The following is a 27636-nucleotide window of genomic DNA, read 5'->3' as shown; positions in this document are numbered from 1 at the left end:
CAGGCTCCGGTGCAGAAACATACTGCTGCTGGTTAAACGGGCTTTCACCTCAGTCACTCAGTCAGTGAGTCTCAGGCAGCTTCAGCTTCAGGATCGGTTCTGGACTGGAAATGGGTCGGCAGGGGCAGAGATGGCCAGTGTGGATCTTATTATTGGGATTGTCAGTGTGTGTCAGCGGGATAACACGACAAGAACTTTTTCCATTCGGGAGAAGCGCAGGAGACCAGTCTCTTCATGAAGGCAACGACGAGACTCGAGAGATCACGCTGAAGAAGCCCTTAACATTTTACGACGGACAGTTCGACAAGATTTACGTGAGTGTTTGAGCCGAGAATGACACAGACTACAGTGTTGGCGAGTTACTAGTTACATGTAACGGAGTTACGTAATACGTAAATAAATGTAACAAATCTGTTTGTTACTGAGAAAAACTGTGTAATTAAATTAGGCTGCTTGTGAAAATGTTAACGATCACAAAGAGGCTTACATCCGAATATTTTCACACACATAAACTGATTTCTTTCCCAAATTGCATTACCCACATGAAAAAATACTATAGTTTTTTTTAACCATACTATAGTAAAGTACTTGAATTAATTTGTTGTGGTAATTCTATAGTTGCTGTGGTAATATAACAACTATAGTAATAATAAACAAATTACTTTACCAAATACTGTACTAAGTTTTCTACAACTATAGGGTATATTATACTTCAATACACTACAGTTTACTGTAGTAAAAACTAAAGTATGCTACAGTATTTATTACAGTTTATCAGTTCACTAATACTATAGTATGCTGTAGCACTCATTAAGAAAGTTTTGTAAATATATACAGAATGATACACTTTAGTATAGTATGGTTCAAAAACACTATAATATTTACTATAAATTGCTATAGTATTTTTCCATGTGGGATATGCTCTAAAATATGCGACACCAAAATTTCTGGAGTTACAGAATAGGACACGTGATTATTCTTTATTCATTTTATTTTGTGTTGGGTTTATGTATATGCTTTATTTTTTAAGATTAACTGTTTTCCCCGAGGCATTGTTAGATGCCAGTGTTTCCTCTCATAGCTATGCAAAGATTCAGTTTCCAAAATAGAATCATATCTATTAAACGGTTTCTTGTTATGATTTTGAATCTGTATTTACCTCAGAATCATCTCAAAGTAAAAAGAGGTACTAAAGTCTGATTTTGTGGTGGCTGTGCTTTAAAATTAAATTATTTTATTGTCCTAATTCAAGTGATTGGTTAAAGTCTGGCAGTAATCAGTGTTACTGAGAAGCTATACTGTAAGGTTAACCCGGCCTGCTGTAAATGTTTCAAAATGACTAACAGTTGAAAACATTTGTTAGAAATTTAGAAAAGTTATCAAAAAGTAATCACATGTAATCAGTTACATTACTTTAATAAAGTAATTGAAATAGTTACACTACTTATTACATTTTAAATAGGGTAACTTGTAATTTGTAACCTATTACATTTACAAAGTAACACTGATGATATACAATACTGCGAAACATTCACTTCCGTAATATGATGACCTAAGGTCACCTAAATACAACATACTTTGATATAAACAATATTAAAAAATTCATGCACTGGTATTTATCTCACGTCAAGGGCATGTCCAGAATACTAGTGTCGCAATTTTAAAATATTTTTAAGTATAATCTATATCTATCTATTAAATCAGTATAGTTTATATAATTTTTAGCAGGTCAACCCAGTAATGCCAAAGGTCAGCAGTGCTACAAATACATTCAAATATATTAGTTCATAGTAGTATTTATGAACTGTATACAGTATTCCGCACTAACAGGGAACACTCTCAGAATGTTCTGCCAAAGTTCTCTCAAAGTTATGATGAACCATTCTTCCAGTAATGTTAATACGACATTCGTTCAAAATTATCTGGTTTTTAATAACATTATCGAGACATTAGTACAATTTTATACGTCATTCATGGAATGTTTTTCTGTAACATTTTAGTTGGACATTAGTTTGTTTTTTAAACGTTACTACTTGTTTCAGAACGTTCCGAAGAAACGTTCCCATAATGTTTGCAAAATTCTAAAATTGAACATTCCCTTAATGTTTTTTTTCCAATGTTAACATAACCAAGAAAAACTTTTTAAAACATTTTAAAAACTGCACGTCTTGAATGAGTGAAGTTTGAAATAACGTTTTAATTGTTGTTAGCTGGGTCTTACAGCATTTATATATATGCAAATATGTTTGTATGTTTAGGATGAATTGCTGAAACCTGTTGAGTCTAAATAGGATTCACAGCTCAAATTCCCAACACCTACCCAATGCCAACATTTTAAAATCTAAATTATTCTCTGTCAGTGAGTGTTTTCTACAGTAAACAGAAATAAAAGATTAATAATATTCATAATGCAAATGCTTTGCGGTTTGTTTTTGCAATGTTTTGTCACCCATCTGATTGACTTGTAACTACAGCAGCAAATTTAGCTGTTGACAGACAACACAGACAAAACAGCTCATTATACTGTCTTAAAATAGAAATGCTGGGATTCAGTGCTAATTGAGTAACAGATTGTTTGAAGAGGTTTTGAAACAGCATTGTTATTTAGGCTTGAAAACTTCAAAGAGTTGGTTTATAGTCAAATAAACTCATGGTGAGCTGGTTATAGAATTATTAAATACAGTATATGCAGTGTAATGTTTTGGCATTTTATGCAAAACATTGTTTTAGATATCATATGATGGATATCAATATATATGGATCCATTTCATTTTTTGTTTACAATATATTCTTTGTGAAAAGAAATGAAGGGCAGAACTTGATTTTATTCATAGAGAAGTGAGTGAGTGATTGAGTGATTGATTGTTCTGATGAATCATTAACAATTAGAGCAGGAATGTTTATCACAGAGATAAATAGCGTCAGTTTTGCTTTCATGTTGACTTTGAGTGAGTCCTGTAGTGAAATACTCCAGACACATTCCTGCTTAAGTGCGTATTGATTGGGTGAATCAGATCCAGGACTGTTCAGATGATTTAACCTTCCTGTTGTTTTGAAATACAGTACTATTTCTGTGCTATTTTGGTTTCCATGCAAAAAAAACCCACCAAATTGGCAAAAATCATGTCTAAATTTTTGTGTAAAAACAGAAAACCTGTAGCTATTATTACTGAATATGTGAGAAATTTAATAATTCCCTTATTATTGTGTTTCTACTGTGTTAGGATCCAATTTGATGCACATACTTATATTTTCAAAATTGGCTGCACCAACACTGTATACATATATATATATATATGTATATGTGTGTGTGTGTGTGTGTGTGACCCTGGACCACAAAACCAGTCACGGTCAGTTTTTTGAAATTGAGATTTATATATCATCTGAAAGATGAATAAATAAGCTTTCCACTGATGTATGGTTTGTTAGGACAATATTTGGCCCACATACAACTATTTGAAAATCTGGAATCTGAGGGTTCAAAAAAAAGAATTGTGGACACACACACACACACACACACACACATATGTGTGTGTGTGTGTGTACAGATGAAGAAACAGTAATTTTCCAGTGGATGATTCAGAAAACAAGTCTTAGTTTCGAGTAAACTTTGAGTCTTATATTTCTCATGTGTTTCATATTTTAGTGTTCGACAAGTTACTATAAAGGTTTTCTGTTTTTACCTGATTCTTTAGTGTTTATCAAAATGTTGGTTTTTGAAAATTGCATGGACACCAATGGGGGTCAATTTGAGGTCGTAATTTCTGTGTCTAAACTTTGCATGCATGAGAAAAATTTTTAGTTTAACCAGTTAATCAAACATGGCTCAGATTGACTCAGACACAACAGGAAAATGTGTTTGTAGGACATCTGCATCCCAATGTAGGATTTTCTCAGAGGATTTGACTAACAAAAACATTCATAATTACAATCCCTTCAATGCTTCCTTTCCCACAGGTCTCTTTTGCCAATTTCCTTTTCCTTTTTCGAGCTGTTGTGGTTCTTACCATGAGTATTTTAACAGAATTCATGGCTGTATCTTGATGTTTTGTTGTTGTTTTGTAAAGCTGAAATAACTCCAGCGTTTGAGAGCAGACTGAATGAATGACAAAGTCACATGAAGGAATGAAACTTTCCTTCATCAGGATTTATAGGATCTCCCGCTGAATACAAAGTGCGTGTGTTGTAGCATTTGAAAAACATCTGGAAATGTAGTCTAAGCGTGCACATCTGTTTTAGTGAGGTGTTGAACAGTCATTGTACAAACGATCAACAATGTGCATGACATTCCTTATTTAACCGCTAACATTTCCTCATTCATTCTTCACTAAACTGTTTTAAAAAGTCCTATTTTTGCAGTCCATTTTGTAGCCATTCAGTTTTAATAATCTGCTATGGTACTTGTTTTAATGCACAAAGATGACTGTAATTAAACCATATGTAGGTTTATTGGCAGAGGAGTTTTGATGCTGTCTATATGCCTGAATATGTGAAAATCCTAAGTATTTACATCTATGCATTTAGCAGGCACTTTATCCAAAGCAACTTACAGCATGTGACCATATATTGACGTGCACAGTATTTATGAAACAATAGGTGAACAATACCAGGATGAGCCACACGGAAACCTCTTTGAAAACAATCATTAGAAACGACAGAAACGGCACTCCTCAGCCATAAAACAGGATCTGTGAATCAGGTCAAGTATAAGACCAACTTCACAAGATCAGGCCTTTGAATTTGAGATTTCATTTTGGCTCTGCTAAATAGACTATAGTTATTGCTCATTCTGCTGTAGGCAGAGTTTTCCAGGACACCACATGCAGACTTTGTTGCTTTGTCCTCTTTATTATCTTATTATCTACAACATAAGTCACAATCATCAGTTGAAAATGTTTTGTTGTCTTTTGTATTGCATTGCGAGTTCAGAGTTTTGACCAGTTTTGTTTTAGTTTCTGTGATTTTACATTTGTGTGTGTACATCTGTGTATGTTTGGCCATGGACTTTATTCCCTAAACCATCACAAACTCCCAACTCAGTTTCTGTTGATTTCAGTGCACATTTCATGAGCATTTACTCTGTTTTTATAATGGTTTCAGTAAGATAGGGAACTAATGTAGCCCTTTTCTTCACACATGAACGTGCATTTACTTTTTATTTCATTTGATTGATTTATTTAATTTTTATCTTTTTTATTGGAAATATAAAGAGATAATAAACAAGTGGGAAAAAATCCAGTGTCATTTTAGTTATTTTAATTTTATATAATTAATATAATAGTTTTTATTCATATTTTTATGTTTTAGATAAATTTTATTAATATCTATTTATATTTATATGTCTATAGTTGTTTTTATTTTTATCTTGAGTTAATTTTCCAAGGCAACATTTCTTATTTTCGTTTAGTTTTTCAATCAAATAAGTCATTTTTATTTTATTTTATTTTATTTTATTTTATTTTATTTTATTTTATTTTATTTTATTTTATTTTATTTTATTTTATTTTATTTTATTTTATTTTATTTTATTTTATTTTACCCCCTTTCTAGACAGATACTGTCAACTATAGAGATCATAAAGAAATTCAGCGATTTCAGATTCTGATTCCACTTCACGATTCTCTTTCCTTGATTTTTAAGTGCTCTCCTGCCTAAATAATTGGAAAAGTGAGCACTTACTATATTTTAGACACATTTTGTACAGTACTATGTTTTAAGTAGTCAAATAATTGCTTTATGACTGTGTAACCTAACAACAGGTTCAATTGACTGATTCAAATGATGACTTGAGTCTTCAAAACCGATTTATCAAGAAGAACTTGTTCACAAGAGTCATTTGTTTGTGCATCATACTACACTGATCACGCTGTATATTTGTTGTTGCATGCAACCAGCAAAGACAATGCAGTTGAAAGATTTTCATTGTATGTGATATGTTTCAGGATCAGTTTTTTCTTCATAACATTCAGATTGTTAACTCTTAATTCAGATAAAAGACAATGTCATGTGCAGTGGTGCTGTAGATTTAATCATTAACCAAACTGAACGCCATTAAACATAATTGTGTTCTAGTGTTTTTGTAATGGCTATTGATTCCCATTGCCAGCATCTGTTTCTGTCTCTCACATTTAGATCAACACCAATGGCTTTGTTGCTCTGGAGAAGCCAGCAGGAGAATCCGAGTATCTGGGCAAAATGCCGGCCGGTTTTGGGATGATCGCTGCTCTGCAGGGCGACCTGGACACCAGCGACGGAGTAGGAAAGGTGTTCTTCCGCCAGGACTCTAGTCCGGCTCTTCTACAGCAGGCGGCCGATCACATCAACAGAGCCTTCCCTGAGGATGACGTGGTGACCCCCATCAGCGCTGTGGTGGTCACATGGGTGGATGTGGTGTCCCATCAGTCTGAGAGCAGAGGAGACGGACTGGAACCCACTGGAAGAGTGAGGTTCAGTTTACTTGTGGGCCGTTCACACATACAGCCATTTTTAGCATGCATTTTTCATTGATGTATTGTTGGTCTTTTCTGTTGCCGGTTGCCTTGTTTTATTGGTAATGCAAATCTGTGAAAATCAAGCATCTGCCTTTGTTCTGGACCTAAGAAAAATGCATTACAATTATTAATGTATGCATCACTTGTACTGCAAAATTCATATTCCTAATAAGTATTTTTGTATTATTTTCCAGTTAAAATATTTATAAATTCTAAGGACAAGTTTAATTAGCTCTAACTTGTTTACAGCATAATTCAAGTATAATTGCATAAGATTTGAAGGCTTCATATAGGTTGCATTTTGAATATATTAATATAATGTATTTTGCTCTGCTAGAATTTGTTACTTTTTTTAAATATAAAATTTTGTTAAAAACAAGTGAAAAAATCCAAAGTTATTTTAGTATAATTAAAATACTATTAGTTTTTAGTAATATTTGGAATTAGTCTTTTATATTGTTTTCATTTTAATTTTAGTAAATTTTTTTGTCATTTTGTTGTGTTTTTTGACAAAATAAATGTCTGTTCATATTTGTTATATATGTTTAAAGCATAATTGCCTCAGATTTCAAGGTTTAAAATCTTTTTTTTAAATTATTTTAATATTACACAGCAGATCTTTTCACTTATTTTAAATATAAAAGAGTTAAAAACAAGTGTGGAAAATCCAGTGTTATTTTAGTATAATTAATATAATATTTGAATATGCTATTAATATTTTTAAGTATTTTATTTTTATATTTTCATTTTAGTTTTAGTCATATAGTCATTATATCTGAATAACCTTTATTCATATGATTTCAGTTTTAATTTTGGTCATTTTAATATTTCAACTTGAACTACACAAAAATGAGAAATTGGCAACTAACTGAAATAATATAAGTTTTTCAATAAAATCACAGATTGAGGGTTTGAAGATTGCTGTATGTGTGAATTATAAGAGTAATGGATTTAACTGATTGTGTACAAATACACTTAAAGAGTTAATAAATCATGTTCTTGATCCTTATAGCGGAATACGTTTCAACTGGTCATCGCTTCTCTGGAGACGATGTCTTATGCGATTCTTCTCTACCCGAGAGAAGCCATGCAGTTCCAGAGCACCAGCAGCTACACGATGCACGCCGGCTTCAGTAAAGGACAGGAGACTTACTTAGTGTTTTATAAGAAGCCAGGACCGTACTATCGCATCACAGACGACACCGAGGCATCTGTCAAGAACTTAGCTGAGTACGTTTGGTTGCTGTTAGTGCTGGAGTTCACCTAAATATAAATACAGAGGCGGACAGTAGTGAAGTATTTTTACTCTGCTTTAAAAGTACTTTTCAAGTGTCTGTATGGAGTTTTGTGAATTTATGCTTAGAACAAGAAATATGTCCATTGGGTCAAAAATATAAAAAAGTTTATTTTTATTACCCCATTGACAGACATGTTTTTTCTTGTTTTATGCATAAACTTTTCATAATTGATCAATTTTTCATAAAACAAAACGAAACATCTTAACTATTTTTGCTTAACAAGTAAATGCATTTAAGGATGCTTTTGTTGATTTATGCCTATATCTGTTTATATGCAATATCTAAAGTCATTTTCCTTCTTAATTAAATGTGTCTTGATTTAAGAATTTTTAGAAATTTATAATGGAAGACAAAATATTAAGTATGTAAAAAATTTTTTTTTGCAAGTTGGCCTACTTTTATCTTACAGTCTTATTGTATTTAGTCTTATGGTACTTTTTGTAATTTTTGGAGCTGGACAGATGCAGTCACTATAAATTGTAAAGAAAAAGATCTTTGTGAAGATAGTTAAACATTTCATCTATTTATGATCCACTGGAGCAACTGGATTTTTATTTTTAGGTGAACTAATAATGTTTTGGTGGCATGTCCACTATTTAGCAGTGGAAGTGTACTTTGACCACATTTTCCCATGATGCTGTTGGATGTCTTTTCCAGGCAGACTAACTCCGGAAAGCGTGGTGTGTGGGTGTATGAAATAGGAACGTTCCCTCACTTCACGGACGTCGCTCCTGGAGAAGTGCTAGATTTACCTTTGGATTCCCACCAATATCAGACTGCAAGAAACCACAACCATCAACACGCGGTGTATCCTGATGTCCAGCAGGAGAACCTGGATGGAGTTTATGATCGTCCAGAACATCCTCCACCCATCCAGGTGCAGACGGTTCAGTACAGACCTGAACGACCAGCGGTCGTGGAAATCGAAAATGAAGACAACATCGAGGTTGACGGTCAGCATGAATGGCTTATTTACTAAAACAATCAACAACTTTGCACTTTTCTTGAGCTAAAATGATATCTTTTTTGTCTTTTTTTTGCATACAGTATTTACATACAACTCTGGTGAATGTGACGGAGAGAAATGCTCCAAATTTGGCGAATGCAGGAATTATCAGAGCGGACGATGCTGCCAGTGTAAACCTGGATACTACGGCAGTGGGGTTCAGTGTGTACCTGATGGTAATGCTTCTATAATGGACTGCATTTGTTATTGGTTATGGTGGGTTATGATCTCTGACAGCAGAGAAAAATAATAAAAAAAAAAAAGTAATTAAAAAGAATTTAGCAACATATTCACTGGTTTATGCTTCTCTGATGTCCCTTAATGGTCACATGACTAAAAAAAGTGCTTTATTGTTAGTATTTATGATTTAGAAAGTATATATATATATATAGAAAGAGAATGTACAATATAAAGTATGTACAATATTTTACGCGAATAATCAAGTATATTTTTTAAAGCAAAAAAAGACTAGTAGACTTCAATTGTTATTTTTTTAATAATTTAAAACATTTATTTATTTTAAAAATTACATTTTTGTAATTTTTTCTAAAATCACTTGTTTGTATTAAACCTTTTAAATAAACCAAATATTTACAATTATGAAAAATATTTACATATAAATATACATCTTTTAATTAAGTTAATTAGTAGCTTCTCATCAACTCCCAAACCATATGTTGGAATAAACAATATTTCACATATAATTTGTTGTTGACATCAAAGACTGTGTCTCAGTAGTATTGTGGGACAAACAAATTAAGTGTTATTTGAATACAAAATAACTAAAATGAAGACATGTTCCATGTTGAGCTGGTAAACACACATCTGCTGTTGTCAAAAGATTTTATTTTTCATCTTCTGTCTGTCTTAACTTAATCATATTGTTGAGTCTAGGGCGTTTATGGTAATATTAATAGATTTCATGTTTGAGGTCTGTTAAATGAAATTTTTGATACTTTCATACAGTAGACAGTTTTTGTACTGTGTTGGGGTCAGTGTAAAATCTGAATCCTGAGAAAATCTACAGTCGTAATGATGTCTGATGATCTTTGACAGGTATTCCTCAGAGGATGAACGGTAAAGTGAGCGGCAGGGTGGTTGTGGGAAACTCACCGGTGCCTGTGGATTTTGCCAGTAACGATCTCCACTCGTATGTGGTGGTGAATGACGGCAGAGCGTATGTGGCCATCAGCGCCATTCCCCCGATCGTCGGCTTCTCTCTGCAGCCGCTGTCGTCAGTCGGAGGAATCATCGGCTGGGCCTTTGCACTTCAGCAGCCGGGCTTCAAGAACGGCTTCAGCATCATTGGTGAGATTCTCAGAGAATTCATATAATGAGAAGTCCTCAATAAGATCCATCTGACTTCACATTTTTAACTGTTATATCAAACGGATCTTATTTAGCTCAGGGTTATTATAGTTTACTAAAACTGAAAATGAAAATAAACCATAAAAATAATCCAAAACATCTTCATTACTTGAAACAAAATAAATGTTAACTGAAACATTAAACTGAAAAATGAAATATAAAAAGTTTATTTGAGCTTATTGGCAAGGCAATATTTTACATTTTAACCTGATTTACTTGATGTACTAAAATAATTCAAACTAAAATTCTATTAAAGTGAATAAAAGCTATGTACCGTAGACATATAAAAGTTACAGACACTATTAAAAAAGGCAAGAACACCCAACAAAATTATTAAATATAATTAAATATAATTTTTGATAATCAAAAATCTAAGTATTAATAAAAACTATAATAGTGTCTCAGTGATAGTAAAACAACATTGATAAATAAAAACAAAATTATACTAAGTAAATACATTAAAAAATTTATTAAAATAAAAAATACAATCAATCAGTAAATAATACATCTAACAGCACCATACTATAGTGAGTTGAATGCAGTTATTCTCCAAATATTTTACATGTATTTATAATATAGACTTTTTAGAATATAAATAGGGTCTTAAAAATATATAGCTGCATATATATTTTAGGATTGTCTGCCCCTGGTATCTAAAAAATGAAAAACCCCTGATTTAGATAGCTAGATATCTTTCTCATAGTTCAGTATTTCCTAAATCTTTATCTTTTAGTCTCTTATTTTCTATTATGACATCTAGTAGATGTGGGAGTACTAGTAATACTTCCCTTTTTAATTTCATTATAAACCATGCATGAAATTTTCAGAGCAAATATTTGGATGCAAAAGCACTTAAACTTGTAATGAAGGAGTGTTAGATGTATAGGAAGCTGAAAGATGCATTGTGAGGGTAGAGCAGAAGAGCGAGAATACAGCAAATATTTATTGTGACAAACAATCCGCCTCCTTTTAAAATCAATGTATTTTCAGCAAACTCTCTGTTTTGAGTTGTTTGCTGTGCGGTTTGATGGAAATCCAGCCTCACACTCCCTCTTTGACCTGTCTGTCAGGCGGAGTGTTCAGACGTCAGGCCGACGTGACCTTCCAGCCAGGCGGGGAAAGGTTGACCATCTCTCAGGAGTTCAAAGGCATTGATGAGCACGACCACCTGATGGTTGACACCAGACTTGAAGGAAATATTCCTGAGGTTCCTCAGGGAGCCACAGTTCAGATCGACCCCTATACAGAGATCTACCAGTACAGCACCAACTGTGAGTCAAACCACCATGACTGCATGTGTATGCATAAAACAATAATGAGCATATAATACAATAATGTATGCAACAATAAAACACAAATGAGTATGTATAACTGTGCATTCTAAAACATGCATGATAAAACATGCATGAGTATGCATGATAAAACTTGCATGAGTATGCATGATAAAACATGCTTGAGGATGTACAGGTATATGTATGATCAAACATGCATGAGGATGCATTATAAAACATGCATGAGTGTATATGAATATGGATGATAAAACATGCATGAGTATGTATGAGTAAAACACGAATGAGTATGCATGAGGATGCATGATAAAACTTGCATGAGTATGTATGAGTAAAACACGAATGAGTATGCATGAGGATGCATGATAAAACTTGCATGAGTATGCAGGATAAAACATGCTTGAGGATGTATATGTATGATCAAACATGCATGAGTATGTATGAGTAAAACACGAATGACTATGCATGAGGATGCATGATAAAACATGCGTGAGTATGCATGATAAAACTTGCATGAGTATGCAGGATAAAACATGCTTGAGGATGTATATGTATGATCAAACATGCATGAGGATGCATTATAAAACATGCATGATTATGTATGAGTATGGATGATAGAACATGCATGAGTATGTAGTAGTATGCATGATAAATCATTTATGAGTATGCATGATAAATCATTTTTGAGTATGGATGATAAAACATGCATGAGTATGTAGGAGTATGGTTGATAAAACATTCATGAGTATGGATGATAAAACATGCATGAGTATGCAGTAAGTATGCATGATGTGAAGTATCTCCTTTAGCAATATGTTATGCTTTGCATTTAAGTCCTATTATGAAACCTATTGACTCATGTGACTCTTCTGTCAGTAATCACCGCTTCATCCACACGGGAGTATGTGATCAATCTGCAGGACCGTTCAACCCAAATCAGAAGCTACAAATTCAGAGAGACCATCACGTTTCAGGGCTGCCAGCACGATGAAGTCGTCAGAGCCGTGCCGTCCACACAGATGCTCAGAGTTGACCAGGTGTTCGTCATGTACGATAGGGGTGAACAGCTCTTGCGTTACGCCATGACTAACAAGATTGGAGACGTCAATGGTGAGGGCACATCTGAGAAAATATTTTGCCTAGGGCTGCACGATGAATAGTGTTTTAATCATTGCCAAGATTTCTGCTTCTCTTAATTAATTAAGCATAATTTTATTTATTTATACTGGAAATGTTTCAAATGACAATTGTATTATCTTGCATTGGTAAAAAGCCTCCACAAGCTTTCATGCTTGCAGTTGCCAGATGTTAAAACCAAGAGTTTAAATCCCCCAATTAGAGCTTTTCTTTTAAATTGATACATTTTTTCTGCCCAGAGTTTTACTTACTCTTCCCAATCTGGCAACCATGCGGTTTCTACTTATTGCTACGTTTTATTTCAAAATTTTGAGTTTTTTACTTGCAATTGCGAGTTCTCAGAATTGTGAGATAGAAACTTGCAGTTTTGAGTAAAAAGTCTGAATTGCGATATATAAACTCTTAATTAAGAGAAAAGGGTAAGAATTGCAGGAAAAGTTATTGTGAGTTATAATCTTTCAATTATGAGATATAAACTCAATTGTGAGAAAAAGATCAGAATTGTGAGTTATAAACTCTAAATTACAAGATATAAACTGAGAGATGTGAGATATTAACTCAGTATTGTGAGGAAAAAAAACATCCAAATTGTGAGACAGAAAACTCAATTATGAGATATAAACTCAGAATTGTGAGAAAAAAGTCAGAATTGCAAGATATAAACAAAATTGTGAGAAAAACGTCAGAATTGTGCATTATATATACTTATATATACTTGTGAGATATAAACTCAATTATGAGATAAAAACTGAGAATTGCGAGATATAAACTCTATAAAAATTGTGAGGAAAAAGGTCAGAATTGTAAGTTATAACCTCAGTTGTGAAATATAAACTCTAAATTATAAGATATAAACTGAGAGATGTGAGATATGAACTCGGGATTGCGAGAAAAACATTGTGAGATAGAAACTCAATTATGAGATATAAACTCAGAATTGAAAGAAAAATTTAAGATCTTCGTTATGATCTTCTGGGGAAGTAACAGTTGATTCTTATACCACATCCGCAGGTGGACAAACGGAAGAAAACGCCTGCTTCACTGGCAGACACGGCTGCGACACTAACGCCGTCTGCAGACCCGGACAAGGAAACCAGTTCACATGCGAATGTGCGGCGGGCTTCACTGGAGACGGACGCACTTGCTTTGGTACCATCACAGATTTTGCGTAAATTAAATCAGTCCTCAGTCCATTATTTCAATTAAAACAGTTTCCTTTTTCATTTCCCTCTTAAAACGGGCCACTAATCTGCTTTGCTCTGAAGGGAAATCGAGTTTTTGTCCATGAAAGTACTGCTTGGCTTCCTAAGGGGGCTGTTTCCAAAGCAGTCTTCTAATCAGATGTCAAAATTGCCTGAATATGTGCCCAGACCTCTACGGATGTGACCCATCCCTTGCTGCTCAAAGGAAATTACACCAAAATAGGACAGATGTTATCTTAAAAAGCAGTAATTAGGAGAAACGACTGTATCATCGTTAGTGATTCATGGGAACGTGACTGAGGAAGTCTTGCATTAAAGCAAAGTCTAAAAAAGCTTGCGGAAATCCTTCTCTTTTCTCATCAGACATCGATGAATGCAGGGAAACTCCTCAGATCTGCGGGCCGAACGCTGTCTGCAATAACCAGCCGGGAACGTTTCGCTGCGAGTGCCAGGACGGATTCCAGTTCGCCAGTGACGGACGGACATGTGTTGGTACGTCAGCGTCACATGAGTCACTACGCGTTTATGTCTGTTTGTATTCGTCACCGTTATTTGTTGACAAAATCCCCCTGCTGTTTAGATTTTCAAATGAAAAGCAGCTGATTTGCATCATAAAATGTCCACAGTTTTAAAACAACTCTAAAGTCATGGACTAAGTGTAATCTAAATAAAACCGTAAGACTTGACTTTCATGGGAAGACTTTAGAAACTGACACCACGTCCCTTGTTTAGTCTGGTCTTCTGTAAGAAAGAAAAAACTTGACTGAGATCTTCTCAAGATGTTTTTTCCAAGACAAGATTGAGATTAAATAGAAAGCAAATGGAGATTTGAAACAAAATCCCTTGCTTCTGATCTTTCTGAGGGAAAAAAATAAAAGACCTTAGGAGGAATTCCCAGTAGAGGATGTTGCTCATTATTTCAGCCTTCTGCACTTTATTTGCACATTTATCTCAAATTAGCATACCCAACTCAATTAACTTTATTTATTATTTAAATATAATACATTGATTTAATTTTTAAATGTATTCAATATTTAAATATAATACAACTTTGATATTTGATTTTAATAAATGTATAATCTAATTTTAATGTGTGTATTACATTTATTTATTAAAAATGTATGTGCTTAATTGTCATTAAAAGCACAAAATCGTAACAGCCCTATAATGGATTTTCTTAAAGCAATATTAAATATCTTATTCCTTTGTTTATTTTGAGGTATTAAGATTCACCCTGAAATACTGAACGAGTGATTTAGTCACAAGTAACTTTTTCTTTTTCTTTCTTTCTTTCCTTCCTTCCTCGATTTGAAATGTTCACTTTGTAAAAACACTGTGTAATGTACTAAACATAATCTAAATCATATATTATATGTATATAATAGACATCTGTGACTTCTGAATCGCAGTCTGAGAGAGTTTTTTGTAAAGTAAAACATCTCTATAGGAGATTAGAGGGATCTTTTTCTCTTTAAAACGTCAAAGAAGCTGTAGGCTTCATCAAAAGTCTCAGTTAAATGTCATTTCTGTCTGTGAGATATGTAAAAGATCTGAATCAGGTGTGCTGTGTTGTAGAGGTGCAGCGTCCCGTGGACCCGTGTCGCATTGGCACTCATGACTGTGACGTCCCTGAGCGCGCTCGCTGCAGCTACACCGGAGGATCGTCCTACATCTGCACCTGCCTGCCGGGATTCGTGGGAGATGGACGCAGCTGTCAGGGTGAGTCTTTGCCTCTCTATACAGACATGCTTTCATTCATACGATTTATTAGAGGAATACAAGCCATTTTAATGATTTCCAGGCTGATCCATCAGCAGATATTTGGTCATTATTGGTTCATTAATTTGCATGATTGATTAATTAATAGAAGTGTTCATTTGGCCTAGTGTATATTAAACAGTCTGGTCAATGGATAGATTTTTTATTTTTTTTTTTATTTAATTTAAATAAAATCTTTATTATTAATATGTATATTGGTCAGCAACTGCTGTAAATGCAAGATTGAAATTTATCCACTATTTAAACGTAATACATTTGTTTAAAATTTCAACATTTATTTATTTAATTATAATGAATGTATTATTCAATTATTTAATTTATAAGAATTTATTTTATTTTTAAAAATATCATTTCAATTTATGTATTCAATTTATTAAACATTTAACTGTGCTTAATTGTCATTTAAATGCAAAAAAAAATCTTTAATTAAAATGTAATTTCCTATGAAGCACTGCGAATGACGTAGTAAAATCAGAAACAGCTGTAGATAATAAAATGTAAAGCATTTTACTTTTTTTTTTTTTTTTTTTTTTTAAACATTAATGTGTATAAGTGGGATCATAAATATTTCGTTTAATTAAAAAAAAAAAAAAACATTTTACATAATTCTTTGTAAAACATTTTTAATTTAATTGGTACATTTTCTCTTGTTTGTTTGTTTGTTTCTCTCTTTCAGACATCGACGAGTGTCAGGTGAATCAGTGTCATGAAAATGCCGTCTGCTTGAACACACCTGGATCTTTCACCTGTCAGTGTAACCCTGGTTTCTACGGTGATGGTTTCCAATGCTCTACAGGTAGACTTTAGCTTTAAATGAACATCAGTTGTGTCTTTTGGTTTTGTAACGGTGCTCATTCTTCTCATTCATTCAGACCCATGATCTTCACAAACAGCTTTGCTGGATTATACATAGTTCTGCTAAATACCACAAAGCCATTTCTAGCATATTTGGAGAATTTCATTAGGTTTTTGGACGCTGTGGTTTGGAGAATCATCTGTGCGTCATTGCATGAGCATCCAGCCTTGAGCAACACTACAGTATCACAAAGTTTAAAGTAGACAAAAGTTCATTATGCTGTTATTTCGGACCCCTTTTACCCACAGTTAATGCCACAAACCGTATCAGTCGTTCTAATGACGGACGACCCTCGACTCTTTAAATATTACAACACGACCTGACCTCTTGATCCCCGAGTTATGTCACGGCTTAACCCTGCCGCCATGAAAATCATCTCGACAGCTGCGTGTCTTCTGGGAACTGACCAGTTGCTTTGGTTTCTCAGAGTTTAAGGACCCCATGACATCAATATTGTTGAATTTTATGAGCTTGAAGGTCATATATGTTCTCATTAAAACGGCCAAAATAAACTTTTAGCACAAATGTACAATACTGGTCAAAAGTTTATAAATATATATTATAATAATATAATATAAAATATAATATAATATAATATTTTATATTAATATATATATTAATATATAATATATATATTACAACAAAAAAATTTTTTAGAATTTATTTTTTTAAGAAGTTTTAAGAAGTTTATTTGATCAAAATACAGTAAAACAGTAATATTGTGAAATATTATTACAATTTAAAATAGTTTTCTATGTGAATGTATTGTAAAATGTAATTTATTCTTCCGTGTCACATGGTCCTTCAGAAAATTCATCTTTGCATTACAGGAATAAATTACACATTAAAATATATCCAAAGTGAAAACAGTTATTTTAAATAAAAATATTTTTGTTTTCTACTATATTTGGATCAAATAGGTTAAGCCTTGGTGACCATAATAATAGACTTTATACTAAAATATTTTTTTAAAATCTTGATTATTCCATTGAATTTTTAAATGTAAACACTTCAAATTTACAATCTATTCTTTTTTTAATAGTATTTTAAAAAATAATGAAAATCTAATTTTCCACAAAAAAAACTAAAAAACTAAATGAAGTCTTAAATATAATTTATCTGATTTTGAAGATTGCATGATTTTTGAAGTGTATATATATATATATAATTAAATTTTTAAATATAGGCCTAATTTTTATGAAAAATATGACCTGGGTAGTTTTGAAAGCTTTTCCTGAGACTTACCTTAATAATTAAAATGGAATCTGTGGAGCATGACTTCATATTCTTCATATTCATATAAAATCTAGTTTGAGAGCCCTGTATTGCCTAAGGCATGTTTGTCTTCAGTGTGTCATGAGCACTATGAGCACTGTCATGATTGTGGTAGTAATGGTATTGATTAGTGTGCAGAGCATTGAGCTTTGTTATTGTAACCTGATTTGCTTTCCAGGGACGAGCAGACGGAGCTCTTTAGATTGATGTAATGAGCTGTTGCACTGGTTGATTTTCAGTGGAAATACTGGAAATTCTTAGAAAGAGATGAAGTTTGATCCTGGATCTGTTGACAATCTGCATAAGCCCAGGGGTCAAGGTTTGACAGGTTAACTTTAGCATTGAGCCTCCGCTGGCTGACATTGCAAATACTTTTCACATACTATGTGGGTCAGTCGCTTTTCATGTTAGCCAGACAATCTCTAAACTACAAATAAAAACCAGATAAGTCAAAAGTCTGGCTCTGTAAAATACAATAGCATGAGCAGGTATGTAATAAATGCACAACTAATATCAGGTTTATGTGCTTTTTAACCCTGCAAAGTCACCTTTATTTATATAGCGCTTTATACAATAATATAGACTAAAGCATATGAAAGAATAGTTAGAAAGAGACCCAAACTGAGCAAAAATATGCAATTTGGTGCAGATGCTGATATTTATATGGACAAAAATTGATGAAAATCTGCTGCTTGTAGAATCAAGTAAGCGAAGTTGCTTCAGTCCAGTAAGTGTTCATCTGGAAATATTACTAAAGTTATTATTACGTTTACTAAAAATCAGTCAAGATTTGACAGCAAAAAGACGCATGAAGCACCAGCTGAAGCTGGACTTTTGTACAATTACACTAAAAGAGCTTTTACTGGATAAAAAAAAGTTTAAACTATCAATCAGACGACTGAAGACATGGAGTAGGTTGAGTGTGAAACAAGTTTAACAGCAAGGTTTGATCATGTTGATCATTTAGAGGCCTTGCATATCAGATATGATACAGTAGGTAAGGTTTATAGGGTTAACTGTGTGTGTGTGTGTTTGTATCCGTGCAGAATATGAGCAGACGCGCTGCCAGCTGCATAGAGAGAACGTTCTGGGCGCTGGGCCCCGCGGCCCCCGTCCTGTGCCTGGTCAGTATGTGCCGACCTGTGACGCCCAGGGCGAGTACGACCCCATGCAGTGTCACGCCAGCATTGGGCAGTGCTGGTGCGTCGACCGCAATGGACAGGAGATCTCTGGGACGCGAACGGGACCCGGGCGCTTTCCTGAGTGTGAGTCCTACACATGCTTTACTCATAAAGACTCTGTTCCAAAACCTTCTGAGCTGCTTTGCTGTCTGCAGAGAGAACTGTCTTATAAATCAGCAGACTAACTGAAACGAGAATCATCAGTGACTAATCTTGTTGCAATATTCTTGTAAGCATAAGTAAGGAATAATTGACGATGGGCCATTGAATTATTAAAAAAATAATGCACACCCGAGGTGGGTTTTTGTGCTTAAAACGCTATTGTGAGAAGGATTAATTTCTTCCGCATCTCATCCAATGCATCCGATGCTAATTCCAAAACGTCATTTTAGACCTAGTAATGGAGGCTTGCTTGAGCCATTGATAGCAAACAAATGCAGTTAATAACTAAGTTATTAGAGAAAGAGAAAGAGAGAGAGAGCGTGTGAATGAACTTACCTCTCTGAGTCTGAGTCTCTCAAAAGTGTTGGGCAGCAGCGTGCCTACTAATAGTGAAGCTTTAAGTTCATTTTCTTCACGTACAGCACCGTTGTTACCTCGCTTGTGAGAACTGTCATGTAGCTGTTAAGTTGCTAAACTCTTTTACTGATAAAATGGTCAGAGTAGTGCTAACAACGTTAGCGAGTGTATTATGTTTCCGTGTGTGGGTCTGTAAGGGAGAGTATGTGCTTTACGTTACATAATAAAACGTAATTTTGTGGCAAAACATGGAAATGATCTGTTGTTTTTATCATATTGCTTACTATATTGATTTGTTTTGCCAGTGTCGTTCTATTTTGCTGTTGTAAGACCTTAAGTGATGTGGACATATAGTGCATTTTCCTGAAAATAATTGCACACACTATAACATTCATCAGCCAATCAGATTCAAGAATTCAACGGCCCCGTTGTATAAAAATACATATGCATTCTGGAGGACGCAAGTATTTTGCCTACTTTAGTGTCAGAAGCAGGATGGCATAAAACACCCCTGGTTTAAAGCTATCTTGTAGGCCCTTGAAAGAGTCCTGAGGCCTGTTGGTTGACAAACACTGTCCTAAAATACAGTTCCTACATAGGCAGCTCATTAGGTTCTGGAACAAAGCCGCTGCTGCAGCTGATGAAGCTACACTTACATAACAACATATGACATCCATGCCAGTTTTTGTACTAATACATTTTTATTGCCACATTGACCTTTTACTGTACACATACAGTATAGGTGGTGAATTGTCATAGTTATATGAATTTATTATAAATGAAATCATTTATATTCATGCATCTTCTGTTCCTCAGGTCCTGGTCACGATGACCCTCGGCCGATTAGACCAACACCCGATCCCAACGTTAGTCCTTTGCCTCCCGGCAGCCACATCCTCTTCGCTCAGAGCGGGAAGATTGAGTATATTCCTCTGGAAGGTCACAACCTGAAGAAGAACGAAGCCAAGACTGCACTGCACCTCCCGGTAAAGCCTTTACGTCAATGTGAAAAAAGACAGTTTGCACTAACGACCGAGAGTGCAACACATACTTGTGTCGGTTATGAATTGTTATGAAGTGTTTTAGGCCAAATCATTCACAAAATTGCTTAATGCTCTGTACAGTCTGTAGATTCATCCAGAAGTCTTTGCTCTGATTTATTCCCTGCTGTTTTGAAGCTCTGGAATGCATTAATGGAGATGCTGTTTAGTGACGCTAGTAACTGTAGAGCGAATGTGTCACTGTGGTTTGTGTTCTGCTCGTAGTTCGTCTCTCTCAGTTAAACTGTTGATAAGACAGAGCCAGAGGACTTCTGGGGAATTTTAGGATTGCTTAACTTTGTTTTTCTTGGAAATATTAGTGTGAGAGAAATAGTTTATCAGAGCCATATGCTGCCTCTGCTGATTACATAACCTCCTTAACCGTAAGAATGTGAGGAGGGATTCCAGGAGAAACAGAGCAGAATATTTACAAAAGAAAATGATGTTAACACGCATGTTTTCTGCAGGCGCCCTGAAGTATAAAACTGTATTCAAGATTTTTTTTTAACGTTTTAAAAGAAGTCTCTTGTGCTCACCAAAGCTGCATTTATTTGTTCAAAAATACAGTACATTTTGTGAAATATTATTAGTTTAAAGTAGTGTTGATTTCTGTGTGTATATACTGTAAAATTTAATGTATTTCTGTGATCAAAGCTGAGTTTTCAGCATCATTACTCCAGTCTTCAGTGTCACATGATCCTTACATTGCATTTTTAAACATTTGGTCTTTTTTTCTGTTTTGCAAATGAAATCGTTCCAAAGCCGGAGCAACACTGTGGTGTGTTTTTCCTGAATTAATTTGTTTTTGAACGAATCAAGTGAGCCAATCTTTCTTTGATTCCAATTGAATGAGCCATTTTGAAAGAATGGTTTGACTGAAGGGTTCAATGAGTTATTCATTAAAACAGACACTTGCCACCACCTACTGGCGAATTTAGTTTTATATTTATTCATCCAAGCTTAAACCAGCACAAAAAAACACTCAGCACAATATTAATTATCGTTATGGACAAAAATCCCCATAACCCCGACCCACCATTCCCCTTGAAATGTTTTTACAATTCGACCACTGGTTGTGCTGCTTCATATTTTTGTGGAAACTGTGAAACATTTTTATTTTCAGGATTCTTTAATGAATAGAAAATTTAAGCAGCATTTATTTGAAATATAAATCTTTTGTAACGTTATAATTGTCTTTACTGTCACTTTTGACCAATTTAATGCATCCTTGCTGAGTCAAAGCATTCTTACTGACCCCAAATTTTTTCAATGGTAAATATTATGGTTTCTTGCTATTTCTGATTATATTGCCAATTGATTGTGTTAAGCTACACGTGCAGCATACGCACAGGGTTTATATTTTCATCCACTGACCCCTGAAATTGACTTTTTAGGTCCTTTTGTGTGCAGTACTGTGGGAAATCATAAGCCTGAATAAATCTTCATCCCATCTGCTCTTATTTACTGCTCACATGCTAACATTTACTGTAATGACTAACATCAGTGAAGCTTGTTAAGCAAGGAAAAATGCGTTGGTAACAAAGCTGGCCCAAGAGTCATTTGACTCAGATTGTTGATGTGCGGTTTCACGTTTTGTCTAGACAGCCGTTCACAGACAGACAGACCGATATATGAATGCCTGAAGGCAGATTGAGAATCGTGTTGTCATTTTAAACAGTTCCATGCATGTTTTTATTGTTTTTGCAGGAGAAAGTGGTGATTGGAATTGCTTTTGACTGCATGGAGAAGATGGTGTATTGGACAGACATCAGCACACCTGCCATTAGCAAAGCTAGTCTACAAGGAGGAGAACCCATCCACATCATTAAATCAGGTTGAGTCAATTTTAACCAATAATTCACCCAAAAATGACTCACTGCATCTTTCCAAACTTATTCACCGTCTTCGTTTTGATTTCACTGGATCGTAAGAAGTTGTCTGACACTGATTTTCAAACTGATTTTTGTGTCAGATATCAGCAGTCCTGAAGGCATCGCTATCGACCATCTGGGCAGAAACGTGTTCTGGACAGACTCCATGAAGGACAGAATTGAAGTTTCCTCTTTAGACGGATCCCAGCGCCGTGTCTTGATTAACACAGACCTGGTGAACCCGAGAGCCATCCTAACTGATCCCACCAATGGGTGCGTGACTAACCAGAAACAACCAGTGTCTAAAATGAACAACAGTGATTTTGACAAGTAAAGATAGTTGGATAGAAATGCAATGCAATACTTGGTTAAATCAATAAGATTAATAACAGTTAAGTGTGAAAATCTGAAGTCATGTGAGCAATTCAATAATAAAGGTTTCTTTACACACACCAAATTTGCACAGAAGCACTTCTGAAGTGGCTTTTTTCTTTTTAAATGCTGCTCAGAGGTGGCAGAGCAGGCATCATCTAATCTGGCTTTAATGTGGCATTATGCCTTTTACACTGAATTTTGAGCAGGCACTGAGCAGCCTTAATTTGGCTGTGTAAAGGCACCCCAAATTTAGCCATTGAAAAAAGCCATTGCTTTTTCTCATTTCACCTGCATTAGTTTCAGACCATGATTACAGCTTTGTTTCTAATCATGTTTACACTCATTCTTAGCATTATGCATTTGAGTGATTCCCAAGGTACCATTTATTTCTGCAGTGAAATAGTTATTGTAAAAGTCTTTTTCTTCCTCAGTTACATTTACTGGGCCGACTGGAACAGGGACGCCCCCAAAATCGAGATGGCTTACATGGACGGCACAAATCGCAGGGTCCTGGCCAAGGATGATTTGGGCCTCCCCAACGGTTTAACTTACGACCCCCAGACGTCTCTGCTGTGCTGGGCGGATGCTGGTACGGCTCCAGTTCACTGAGAAACATTTACTAGTGCAATAAAGTCACAGCTGTTTGAGTGTCTCGGGGGGGAAAGCAACTGATTGTTTAGCTCGTTAAAGCCACAAGCTCCATAAAACGCTTTGTTTAGTTGATGCGTTTGTGTTAATGATGATGTTTGGTGTTTCTGATGCAGGTACACATAAAGTGGAGTGCATGAATCCGCAGCAGGGCAGTCGGAGGCTGCTTATGGAGGGAATTCAGTATCCCTTCGGACTGACTACTGATGGAAAGAACCTCTACTACACGGACTGGACGAGGTGAACTTTCACTTAAACGGCATCACACTTTTATTGAGTGACAGGTCCATCAAATGTTTTGAAAGACGTCTCTTCTGCTTACCAAGGCTGTATTTATCTGATCAAAAATACAGTAAAAAATGTGAAATATTATTACAATTCAAAAAAAGTGTTTTCTATATGAATGCATTGTAAAATGAAATTTATTTCTGTGATCAAAGCTGAATTTCCAGCATCATTACTCCAGTCTTCAGTGTCACATGATCCCTCAGAAATCATTCTAATATGCTGATTTGCTGCCCAACAAACATTCTGATTATTATCAATCAAAATAGAAATCTTTTATTACATGATAAATGTTTTGAAGTCACTTTTGATCAATTTAATGCATTCTTAATGAATAAAAGTATTAGTTTCTTTTTAAAAAATCATACAGATTTTTGAATGGTAGTGTTTTATAACAAAATAATAGGAATAACAACTGCTGGGTTCAGATATTCACCCAAAGTCTGCACAGAAGATGCAGTTTAACTCAGCTGATTTCCCCTGGTCTTGCTTGTGTTGTTCGTTTGTGGTTTAGGATGGGAAAGCAAGGTCAAGGTTCAGTCTAAACCTGTGAGCTCAACAGCTCTGAGGCCTTGATGTGTCTGTTTGCTAGTGCGTGTTTCCTCGGCAGTAGCATGCACTTATTTGGCGCTTTAACCCTGAATGTGTTTGCTATGCAGAGGTCGGGTCAAGAGGCCTGTTTCAAGGCTTGTGGCAGCTGCGTGTAATTTCACGGGCCGTCTGTGTCTCTCTCTGATCTTACTACAGCTTTTTGCTCTCTGTTAGTGCAAAGTCACAGTGGAGCTTATTATAGCAATTTATAATAATAAACAGTACGCACTGACATGTAAAAGGTCAGGATGCTTTACAGTAGGGGGAATTTGGGAGGAAAATATGCTTAATTTTCATGAAAATTATGCAAAAAAATAACAGTTTTAAAATAACTGTTTTTTTATGTGAATATATTGTACAGTAATTTATTCCTTTGATAAAAGCTGAATTTTCAGCATCATTACTCCAGTCTTCAGTGTCACATGATCCTTTAGAAATCATTCTAATACGCTATTATTAATGATCATTTAATTAATAGTGATAATATAATTCATACTTTTATGCAGCAAAGACATATTATATTGATCAAAAGTGACCGTAAATACATTTATAATAGAAATATAATATTACAAAAGATTTCTGTTTCAAATAAATACTGTTCTTTTGAACATTCTATTCATCTGTGAATCCTGAAAAATAAAATGCATCACGGTTTCCACAAAAATATTGTGCAGCACAACTGTTTTCAACATTGATAATAATCAGAAATGTTTCTTGAGCAGCAATCCAGCATATTAGAATGATTTCTGAAGGATCATGTGACACTGAAGACTGGAGTAATGATGCTGAAAATACAGCTTTGACCACAGAAATAAATTACATTTTACAATATAGAAAACAGCTATTTTAAATAGTAAAAATATTTCACAGTTTTTACTGTATTTTGTAATAAATGCAGATGTGGATGAGCAGAAGACATTTCAAAATCAAATTAATTATTCATACATATACTGTATATGTATCGTAAAGGCAGATAGGCAGTGTTTTCCTGACGGTTTGAGTGTTTGTGTTGATCAGGGGAGCTGTAGTCGTAGCTGATCGGTATGCCAGGCGAGAGGTGGATGAGTTCCAGCCCCAGAAACGAACACGTCTCTACGGGATCACCACGGCACATGCCCACTGCCCGTCTGGTATGATTTCTCTCTTATTCTTACGGTGGTGGCCAAAATTGTTAGAACACTTGGCATATTTAAGAGGTTTCAGTTGTTTTGTTTGAATTGGCCATTACAATACCCATAAAACGAACTATTGCCAGAACTACCTGCGACGGAAAGAATCTGCTGGAACATTGAAAATGATGGACCTCAACCGCATCGAGCAAATTTGGGGCGAGTTAGAAAATAAACCGGACTTATCTATCATGCATTCAGAGGAAAGCCTTTGGCTTGAGTTGCAGAAGGCATGGGATAACATTAGTGTTGAAGTTCAAATATATTGACACTATACCAGAGAGATGTGCTGCTGTAATTGCTGCAAAAGTTGGACATACCAAATATTAAAGTTAAAAGTGGATAAAAACAGTATGACTCATCTGATATTTGTTTTGCTCAGAGCAACCATCTGCATGTTTCATTAACATTATAAAAATGAAATCATGTTTTGGAGGCAAAAATCTGTCAGGTGTTCTAACAATTTTGGCCACCACTGTAAATTCTTCATAAATAATGTCAGTTTTTAATGCCCGGTGCTTCTAACCATGTAAATAACTGGCTCGAGTAGCTAAAACAACACGTTTGTACCATGACTGGAGCTAATGTGAGATACTCACTTTTTCCCCATTAGGTCAGAACTACTGCTCGAGCAATAATGGCGGCTGCACTCACTTATGTCTGGCGACACCTTCTGGGCGCTCGTGCAGGTGTCCGGATAACGCTGCAGAACTGGGCTGTGTGGAGCGAGAAGGCTGGAACTGAAGATTCAAAGAGACGTGGTGATGAAGGACATAGCAGCTCCATCTGAATGCTTCTGTTACACCATGTCTTGTCTTGAAAGATGCAATACAGCCAACTCAGTATTAAAGATTTTTAAATGCATCCGTGCCTTAAATATGATCATGGTGCTTTAAAGAGCAGTTAATGCTAATGAGGTCATTGTGAATTTAGTTTCATGACTTTTCAAACTATCTTCTGCAAAACTAACAGTGTTACCCTGATACTGAGAGTATCTATTTTAAAAGATAAAGAAATGATACAATTGTGAAATAACCTGACATAAATCAATGTCTACACATACATCTTTTCAATAAAATCATATTTTGTTTATTTAGCCTTGTCATTTTTATATTGTTATTATAGTGCTCTGTCATGCTCACACTCATGCTGTATGAATCTTAGAAGGGAACCTAGGTATATTAAGTCCTTGTGCACAGAAAATAATAACCACCAGAGTGCAGCAGCAACCTAAAAATCAGGTGAAAACTCCCTGCACAAACTATTAGATTGTCTAGTTATTCTTTCTTACTGTATTTATTTCACCGTGTAGGTCATTAATTAAATCATACCATTCTTTAATTTATGTTATGAATGTTTGTATTATTATTTTTAACATTTACCAGTTATGTCATCAAGTATTTTTGCCACTGAAAAATGTTTAGTATAGTAACTGGAAATGTAATACATTTAAACTTAAACGAACAGAAACGATTAAATATGGGTACCTTGAAAAAATTATTTTATATCTTATCTTATACAAATACATTTCATAATATTATACATGTATGTTATAAATAGTTAATGTGTGTTTTATAGTATGAGGTAAATTAAAAAAATAGCTAAAATAAAAATACTTTTTTAAACTGGACAAGAAATATTACAGAACAAAATAGGATTATGACTTGTATGTGCAAACAAATATTATAACATAACAGAGGTGTGCCATAAATACTGTTTATACTGATACTATTTATACAGTATTATTTTAGTTATGTTTATCATTTTATTCAATGTGTTACTTGTGCATGTATGTATATAGTATATCAATATTTGTATTATATTTGACAAGAAAAGGAGGGTTGTCTCTAACACTTAAATAATGAATGAATCTGTACAAAAGAATGGTGACATCACGGAACAGTGGCTCAAATCTGATCAGAGATCAGCGGTCAGACTCAAAATCCGTCTGAATAACTTCCTGCCGTGGGCTTTAAAAACTGTCCCACAAACATCCTCTTATTCCCACATTAAAGAGGACTGTGTGTCGCATGAGTCTAAAACAAAACACAAAAAGAGAAGCTCCGTGACTCGCGAACGTTATTATTTACGGTGACTGGAGCGCTGTGGCGTCATCACGTAGCCCCGCCCACAGCGGGGACAGAAACGTAAGCGCCTAAGCCCCGCCCTAACAGGGGGGACACGATTGACGTCATCCGAATGACTGGCGAAAGGGAGCGTCCTCAGAGGCCACTGATATGATCGACAGCCTACTCG

At 34.8% G+C, this 27636-nt stretch overlaps 1 protein-coding gene across 1 annotated transcript; it reads left to right on the top strand.

Annotated features, from left to right (window-relative positions):
- Positions 1 to 26472, top strand: nid1a (nidogen 1a). The gene is made up of 20 exons (XM_058794865.1): positions 1 to 314; positions 6133 to 6441; positions 7504 to 7721; positions 8447 to 8742; positions 8837 to 8971; positions 9852 to 10103; positions 11234 to 11434; positions 12329 to 12562; positions 13601 to 13738; positions 14155 to 14283; positions 15367 to 15510; positions 16247 to 16366; positions 18748 to 18966; positions 20218 to 20387; positions 22149 to 22275; positions 22414 to 22585; positions 23119 to 23276; positions 23452 to 23575; positions 25229 to 25341; positions 25994 to 26472. The coding sequence occupies exons 1-20, from the start codon at positions 111 to 113 to the stop codon at positions 26122 to 26124; spliced, it is 3594 nt and encodes a 1197-aa protein (XP_058650848.1). The 5' UTR covers positions 1 to 110; the 3' UTR covers positions 26125 to 26472.
- Positions 26473 to 27636: the final 1164 nt, after the last annotated feature.

Source organism: Onychostoma macrolepis, chromosome 13, assembly GCF_012432095.1.
Source record: "Onychostoma macrolepis isolate SWU-2019 chromosome 13, ASM1243209v1, whole genome shotgun sequence".
Classification (NCBI taxonomy): Eukaryota; Metazoa; Chordata; class Actinopteri; order Cypriniformes; family Cyprinidae; genus Onychostoma; species Onychostoma macrolepis.
Note: the sequence above shows the minus strand (reverse complement) of the source record. Positions and strands in the feature narration are given on the sequence as shown.

Excerpts from the sequence above, each read along its gene's own strand:
- nid1a (XM_058794865.1), top strand. The coding sequence starts at position 111 with ATGGGTCGGCAGGGGCAGAGATGGCCAGTGTGGATCTTATTATTGGGA. Across the intron at positions 10,104-11,233 it reads GAACGGCTTCAGCATCATTG|GCGGAGTGTTCAGACGTCAG; the intron begins GTGAGATTCTCA and ends CCTGTCTGTCAG. Across the intron at positions 16,367-18,747 it reads TGGTTTCCAATGCTCTACAG|AATATGAGCAGACGCGCTGC; the intron begins GTAGACTTTAGC and ends GTATCCGTGCAG.